At 44.9% G+C, this 8,397-nt stretch overlaps 1 protein-coding gene across 1 annotated transcript; it reads left to right on the top strand.

The window, feature by feature from the left end:
• Positions 1-753: 753 nt before the first annotated feature.
• LOC123078925 (protein PLASTID MOVEMENT IMPAIRED 2) lies at positions 754-3,294 on the top strand. The gene is made up of 2 exons (XM_044501577.1): positions 754-1,075; positions 1,183-3,294. The coding sequence occupies exons 1-2, from the start codon at positions 977-979 to the stop codon at positions 2,932-2,934; spliced, it is 1,851 nt and encodes a 616-aa protein (XP_044357512.1). The 5' UTR covers positions 754-976; the 3' UTR covers positions 2,935-3,294.
• The last annotated feature ends 5,103 nt before the right edge of the window (positions 3,295-8,397 follow it).

Below are 8,397 nucleotides of genomic sequence, written 5' to 3'. Positions count from 1 at the left end.
TTGCGCGAACTGCAAACGCGTTTTGCGGGCCGGCGTTTTGCGGGGTCTGCTAGAGTTGCTCTAGGCGTCTGTGCAGTCTGCCCCTGCAACGCAAGTGGCAAAGAACAGGCGCTACACAAGTTGGAAAATGAACAGAAATAGAGAGCCAAAAGGTTGGGTCGCCCAACTCCTGAGTTTGCGGCGACGCTAACAAATTAACGGGATTTGCGTGGGAATAAGACCTAGCGGACAGGATTTTCACCCTGGCGGCCCGTCTTAGTGCTCGTGTTGTAGATGTTCTAAGGTTTACTTCAAAGTTTACTCCTCTATTTTTTATGGGATCTGTTAGAGATGCCTTACAAATAGCAAAAGTGAATTCTTGATATCATGGTATTGTAGAAGCCGGATGACGGTTCCACGCAAAAAAGAAGAAGAAGAAGAAGCCGAATGACGGATGTAATTGGTATATCATTGTTATTAGTTATTGAAATATTTTCTTAATTGAAAAAAAGTCTACCTTCCAAATACAGCCGTTGTCCCATCGATACAATGCAACACGAGCCACTTGCAATTTATGTGGCCAAAAGGCATCGCGAAAAATCCCATTTTGTTTTACTCCAAAGCCCCAGAGAAGTATTCTAGTGCTACAAGCGAAACGGCGAAATAAATTGAACGGGAGCCGTCAGTTACTAATTGCTAGAGACAATTCTCAAAACGGATGGGAGGCAGGGACAGGAACAGGGTGGATAAAACGGGAGCAGCTGTGTTGTGTGGTAGTGAGCTCCTCCGAGTCCTGCCAAGAAGGATAGAGCTGACGCTGAAACACTTGTCCTCGTTTAGCAGCACATAAACTACCCTCTCTCCTTTGCCTCTTCTTCCCCTTCCAACCAAATAAATTTCCAATGGTCTGCGTCGCTGTGAACCTACAAATTTGTCTGCTGAGGATATACGAGCAGCTTGTATACACTTCTTGTTAGGTTGCATCATTTGGAGCACCATGGAGGCTGCCATGGATGGTGGATCAGTGAGAGCCACAATGAGCATCTTCGGCGAGAGCATCAGTGGAAGAAGGGCAGACAAGAACAGAGCTCAAGAGGTACTCTTTCAATTCCGAAATTCATGGACGACTTGACATATCTTCCATGTTTCTTGGAGTACTGTTTAACTGTACTACTAAGTTCATATCTACCTTGTTGTATGCAGAACCTGTCCTCTGAAATGAAACAACGAGCAAAATCTGACATGGACAAGCTGAACGAGCGGAAGGCGTCCGTGGATAACGAGCGAGCCGGCGCCGAGTCGGAGCTATCCAGAGCACGAGCCATGGCCAAGGAGCTGGAGCGCCAAATCGACCAGACCAAGGCCAAGGCGACGTCCCAGAGGTCGGGGCTGCAAGCAACGTGGACACGGAAGAATGGCGCCGAGGAGGCATCGGACGCCCAGTACGCGGAGGTGTCGCAAGAGCTGGACCGCGTCAAGAGGGAGCTCCGCAAGCTGAAGCTGGAGGTGAAGTCCGCGGCGGAGGCCAAAGCCAAGGCCGAGAGCGACGTCGTGGCGACGGTGTGCAAGATCCAGTCCAACCTGCAGGCCGCCGACGAGATGAAGCGGCGCGTGGACGAGGCCAACGAGGAGCACGTCCTGGTGGAGCTCGCGCGCATCGAGGCCGAGCGGGAGCGCCGCGAGCTGGAGGCCCAGCACGTCGCCGAGGCAGAGCGGTTCGCCCGGGAGATCGAGGCCGCGAGGTCCAAGGTGAAGGAGGCGCGCAGGGAGGTGAGCCGCGCGAGGGAGCTGGAGGCGAAGCTGGAGGCCACGAACGCCGACGTGGAGGTCCTGCAGGGCGAGATGGAGCTGGTGCGCGCCATGGAGAAGCACCACGTCCCGAACGACGGGGCGGCGGAGGATACCACGAGACAGAAGAAAGAAGAGGCGCAGGACAGGGCGCTGCTGCAGGCCGCGGAGGCCGAGCTGTCCATGGCGAAGAACGAGCTGGAGAGCATCAAGGCGGGGGCGTTCCAGTTCATGACCTCCATGGACCGCACCCGGACCGAGATCATGGGGGTCGTCCAGGAGATCGACCGGCTCAAGGCGCAGGAGAAGAACGCGGACGCGCAGGTGCAGCAGCTGAACGCGAAGCTCCTCAAGGCGAGGGCCCAGATGGAGGCCGTCACGGCCGCCGACGAGAGGTCCAAGGCCATCGTGTCGAACCTCACGGCGGCGATGCAGCAGCTGCATGCCGAGACCGAGGCGGCGAGCAAGGAAGAGGAGCTGACCATGCTGGAGAAGCGGTGCGTGCTAGCAGAGGCGGACAACGTCGCCGCGGAGATGGCCACGGCCGAGGAGCGGATCAGGCAGTCTGTGAAGGAGCTGGAGGCGGCGAAGGCGTCCGAGACGTCGGCAATGAAGAAGCTCAAGGCCGCCGTGGAGAGCACGATGCAGGCCAGGTCGACCGCGGCGCCACGGCGGCAGGGGACTATAACCGTCTCGCGGTTCGAGTACGAGTACCTGAGCGGGCGGGCGGCGCTGGTCCGGGTGGTGGCCGACAAGAAGGTGGCCGCGGCGCAGGCGTGGGTGCAGGCGCTCAAGGCCAGCGAGAAGGAGGTGGCGATGCGGACCGAGGCGGCGGAGCGGGAGATGAGGGAGATGGGCCCCAGGGAGGCGCAGGCGGCGTCGGAGGCGGAGAAGACGGTGGGCGAGCAGAAGGCGCTGGAGCAGGAGCTGTACGACCTGAACGCGACGGCGGAGAGTGTGGGCCTGCAGTGCGCGTACCCGCGGCGGAGGTCGAGCAGGGTGTCGGCGACGTCGAAGAGGTCGAAGGGTCGGCGGTCGTCGGTGTCTGCGGCGAACTGGAACCCCAAGTCGCCGTCGTTCACCATCAAGAGGAAGAAGAAGATGATGCCCAGCCTCCTGAAGCTCATCAAGGAGAAGAGAGGCGGCAGCGACAAGAGCACCAACTGAAGCGCTGCTTCGCGTGCGGCTGCTCTGCTTCGAGAGCAGAGTGCGTGCATGGCTTTGAATCCGTTTCCTGCGGTGTCGGCCCGTGATATGCTGCGCGGTCTGGTCCTCTTTTGACCCCCCGTTCTATATGTCTCTTTTTAGTTCCCATTTTAGGTTTGTCTTACATTAAAAAAAACAAAGTTTTATCAAGTTTATAGAAAAAACATCAACATTCACAATATCAAATCAATAGGTCTACCAAGTATAGGTGTTGTCATGTATCGTCTGCGTGAAAAGTAAAGACTTTATCTGTTTCATGCACTAGTGATCGTGTATGTGCACTCACGTCTAGTTTGACAATAATATTATTTTCAAAATTAACTGCAATTAATGTTGAATCCGAGATTAATTGTGTTTAATACAATTAATTTTATTTTCAAATTACGATGAATGTAATTAACATGTTTCTAATTTATTGATGATGTGATGGCTACAAATTGGAGCAGTATGAGACATTCGATATAGATGATTGAATGGCTCAAATCAATTGAATTCACCAAACTAATGTTTTTACAAGTAACAACACTTCCTCTATTTCATAATGTAGTGCATATAGATTTTTCAAAAGGTCAAATCTACAAACTTTGATCGGGTTTATAGAGAAAACGATTTATATCTATAATACTAAATATATAACATATGAGGCTACAACTTATGATGAATCTAGTTATATATGAGCATTTTAGATGTCAATATTTTTCTCCACAAACTTGGTCAAGTTTGTAAGTTTAAAAAGTATTTTTACGAATTGAGGGGCATGCCCCCGATTTCATTCCATTAAATGAAAGAAAACCCATAAACAAAGTCTTTAAATATTCGAATGGATCCTGGTGCCGGAGCACAAAGCAACATGCTCAGGCATCAACTAACTTCTCATCTGCAAAGAGAGGGAAACCACGCAAGGGCCCTGCAATTTGCAGCAAAAAATAAGAAAAATCATCCCCAGCAGCCTGTAAAGCAAGCTCCAAATAAATGCAAAAACTAAAAATTACCCTACTCCAAGCCTTCTCGTCATCGGCGCCCAGCCTCTACTCTTGTTGAAAAAACCATTCACCACCTCAATTAGCAGCGCCGCCACCTCCCGCAGGATCGATTGTTTTCCTCTTCTCTGTAGGCCCGCCCAATAGGAGATCCAGTAAGCAACTTGATAGAACAAAACACTAGGATCATGCGGGTAAATATGATGAAAAGTAGTAGAGGTCCTGGCTTTTCACAAAGTCCAGAAAACTGACGCAATGCCCACAGCTTTCACCTGCCTTTGATGTTTAATAAAGCTCTCTATCCAGCCACTAAATACGTCTATTCTGCAAGGTATATCGGCTAGTCCAGTCACACTCCCTACAACACCCCATACAAAATTTAGCAACCACGCAAGTACAAAATAGACGTTCTACCGTTTCATTATGATCACAAAAGCTACGGCTTACATCTTTCCCTTTCCAGTTTCGTTTGGCCAAATTATCTCTAGTCAGTAAACTAATTTTGAAGACTAACCAAAGAAACACCTTAATCTTCAAAGGGATTTTAACATACCACAACTTTCTATGAGGCCAAGGAACCTGGTTAGTTTTTAAAAGTAAGTACAAAGAACGAACAATAAATTGACCATCTTTATCTAACAGCCAAGAACACCTATCCTCTTGTTTTGTTAGCACAACATTCTTACAAATTTCTTTTAACTCATGCCACATATTAGCCGTGACCCCCCAAAGGATCCTTCTAAATATAATATTACTCATGCCTACGGAAAGAGCCTTCGCAACAGTAAAGTCAACACTAAAAGTGAGCAAATACAACCCAGGAAATTGCAAACTCAAAGGCATATCCTCTAACCAAACATCATTCCAAAACAAAGTCCTTTCCTCATTGCTCGCCATCTTCCTACTATACTGCAAAAAATAGGTTTACCTTTCATAAGCCCCTGCCAAAAATGAGACTGACCAGGTTTACTCCTACTATTCCTAAGAGTGCGCTTTCTTAGATATTTATTCCTCACTAGGTCCTGCCACACTCCCTTCTCATTTTCCAATTTCCATAACCATTTACAAAGTAAACAACTGCTCATTATATCTAAGTCCTACACCCCAAACCTCCCATATCTTTTGGTCTAGAGACATCTTCCCACTTAAATAGATGATACTTTTTAACATTATCCTCTTCCTGCTACAACATCCTTTTCATAAAGAAAATCACCTGTTTACCAGGGCCTTTGGGAAGTTCAAAAAGAGAAATCATATATATATAAAGGAATATTGCTTAGACTAGAGGTGATCAGAATAAGCCTCCCGCCATAAGATCTACTTCTACCTTTCCAAATACTAAGTTTCTTTTCCATTTTCTCCTTCGGCCAGCTCCAATCATTATTGCACAACCTCACTGCATTAATGGGGTATCCCTAGATACCTCAAAGGTAGTTTTCCTACAACAGAAGTAAAAATGGTAGAGTAGCTCTCCTGTTTATCTCTAGCTTCCCCAAAGTAGTAAACTTCACTTTTGTGAAAATTAACCTTCAAACCCGGAAGTTGTTCAAACAAACACAAAATTGATTTAACATTTCTAGCACTCTCCAAGTTATCTTGAAACCTGAAAAATCTATCATCGGCCTATTGAAGCATGCTAAACACCCCCATCAACATATTTATGAGATAAGCCTTGAACCAATCCTAAATCTTGAGCTTTAATTAGAAGTAAGTTAAGAATATCCATGGCTATATTAGAGACCAAAGGAGAGAAAGAGTCTCCCTGTCTAAACCCTTTTTTGTTTCAAAGAAAGGACCAATTTGATCATTTACCATAACAACTACTTTCCCTTTCTCCATTGTCTACATTACCCAACTAATAAATTTGAATAAAAGCCTTTTTTAATCATAGAAAATTTCATTAAATTCCAGTTAATTTTGTCATAGGCTTTCTCAAAATCTACTTTAAACAAAACTGCATTCTTCTTTTTAAATGAACCTTATGTAAAAATAAACCCCACCCCAAATGTACCTACCCTGAATAAAAGTAGTTTGGACAGGGGCTGCAATCTTATATGCAACTTTTATAAATCTACTAGTAAGCTTGCACGTGCAACGCACGTCTGGACTAACACACATTACATCAAACATCCATAGTTATAAAATAATGCAACCTATACTGTTCTCAAAAATATGAAAATGTCATCTATAAAATGGATAAATATATTATCTAAGATGATAAGTACATCGTTTTGCAAAATATTCCTGGGATAACAACTTAATTATTTGAACAACATTGTTTGACAATTTGCACATAAATGAAGAGCTGATTTGAACAGCAGGCCGAAAGGTATATTCAGGAATCAAACAAGGTATCCGAGGCTCCAAGCTGTCATAAATATCCCATCACTTCTTCTCCTCTTTCTCCATGAGGGTAGCCTTCTTCATCCGAGCTCCTAACCAGTGCTAGTTCATCCTCTCACCACGGAGCTTGCCGTATACATTGTATGCCTTCACCTCATCCACAGCCTTCACAACTTCGACCAAGTGCTTCTTGTCGCCGCGAGTGATGGTCACCCTGGACCTGGATGGCCGTAGCAAGCTCATCTGGAGTAGAATCACCAACCTTGGAACAAGAGAGCAGTTAAGGGGGTGCAAACATATGAACATATAAAATACAAAGAGAAAAAGAAACGGGCACCATACCATGTACTTGCGAGCACGGCTTGGGAAGATAAAAAGCTTGGTCTTGTAAGTGACATGTTATTGCAGCGCTGATCCAAAGAAATGCCCATGGTCAAAACAAGCTTCTTTAGATGCTCGCCGCCTGCACTTAGAAGTTTATAAACATCGACAGATGATAAAATAAAGTTCTATAATAACACCAATTCCACAATAGATAACCCCATCTAGCACCTGAACTTAAACTCATGCATCATGCAGTATTTGTAGATGGGAGGAAAAAACAAAATTTACAAAGACAACAGAAGTTTCATTAATGCAAAAAAAACTTTCCTGTAAGTAACAAAAGCAGGTATGCCAGAAGTAGATGCAATGTTAGAACCATGGATTTTATTAATTTTCTTACAGAGCACATTTAAAATTTTCCGTGTCCAGTTAAAACCAATTATGGTATTTGATGCTGTTGCATCACTTTACGTCTATTCAAAGATGGAGGAACAAGAATCAAGAAACAAATAATCACCTTGAGCTTCTGAAGGGCTATATGTGTGTGGCTATACTTGTTCTGGAGGTGCGGATTAGTTATGTGCGCAAGGATGCACTTCAATCACCGTCAGAGGCCATGTTACTTCCTTTTCTATGATTTCATCTGAATATCCTACCTTCTTTGTTGACTCTCTGTGCAGTGGCCGCCAAGTGCCATGAGATGGCCATGGTAACCCACAAGATGATACTGGAGATTTAAGTGAAGTGACTCAACTGAATCAAGGGGACATAGTGGTATTTTTTTATCTTCTTGAGACTCCTGCTATATTTATCTTGTTACCCATGAGACCATGACCCCCTTGCGTACACAATCTGAATTAAGAATTATGTCATTGTGTTCTTGTGTAGGTTTATGATGTCGAGCAGAGGTGTAGCACCCGCTGCAGGTGCTTCGTTCTAGGTGTTGCGCCAACACCATGAGTCCATGAGGCTGTACAAACGAGTGAGTCGAGTAATACATTTCGTTCGCAGTCAAGTAGTAAATGAGTTATTCAATTAGATGCATCAATTGTAGATGGGAGGAACAAATAAAAGTTACAAAGACAACAAAAGTTTCATTAATGCAAAAAAGACTTTCTATAAGTAACAAAAGCAGGTATGCCAGAAGTAGATGCAATGTTAGAACCATGGAATTTACTTTTCTTACAGAGCAAATTTAAAAGTTTCCATGTCCAGTTAAAACCAATTATGGTATTTGATGATGTCGCATCACTCTACGTCTATTCATAGATGGAGGAACAAGAATCAAGAAACGAATAATCACCTTGAGCTTATGAAGGGCTATATGTGTGTGGATATACTTGTTCTGGAGGTGCATTTGGTGAGGCGTCTAGGGAGCAAGCTACCATTGTTGAAATGTCAGGTCTGTAAACCGGGCACACGCTCAGGTTGTTATCCATTTGCGAGAAGAAGATGAGTTGGGCTGTTATATTTCCTGATATTTTCTAAACCTAAATTGATAGTGGAGTTGTCTATAGCACTGAAAATTGGCGCAATTACAGGGAAATTGTGACGTAGTTGGATAGAAACATATGATGGGACAAGGTTAGTAAAATCTAGAAATATCAAATTATCAAACAACAAATCCAGGTTAAATTGTTGATAGACTATATGGCAGAGGTGCATACAAATTGCGGTTAAATTGCATTGATAAGTTGTAAAAGAAAAACAAGAAAAGGATCAAGGAAACAAATATGCATCAAAGGTAAAAATGGAACTACAAGTGTTTTAAACTGCG

This window comes from Triticum aestivum, chromosome 3D (assembly GCF_018294505.1).
Source record: "Triticum aestivum cultivar Chinese Spring chromosome 3D, IWGSC CS RefSeq v2.1, whole genome shotgun sequence".
NCBI lineage: Eukaryota > Viridiplantae > Streptophyta > Magnoliopsida > Poales > Poaceae > Triticum > Triticum aestivum.
This window is presented reverse-complemented; position numbering and strand designations above follow the sequence as displayed.

Excerpts from the sequence above, each read along its gene's own strand:
- LOC123078925 (XM_044501577.1), top strand. The coding sequence starts at position 977 with ATGGAGGCTGCCATGGATGGTGGATCAGTGAGAGCCACAATGAGCATC. Across the intron at positions 1,076-1,182 it reads ACAAGAACAGAGCTCAAGAG|AACCTGTCCTCTGAAATGAA; the intron begins GTACTCTTTCAA and ends TGTTGTATGCAG.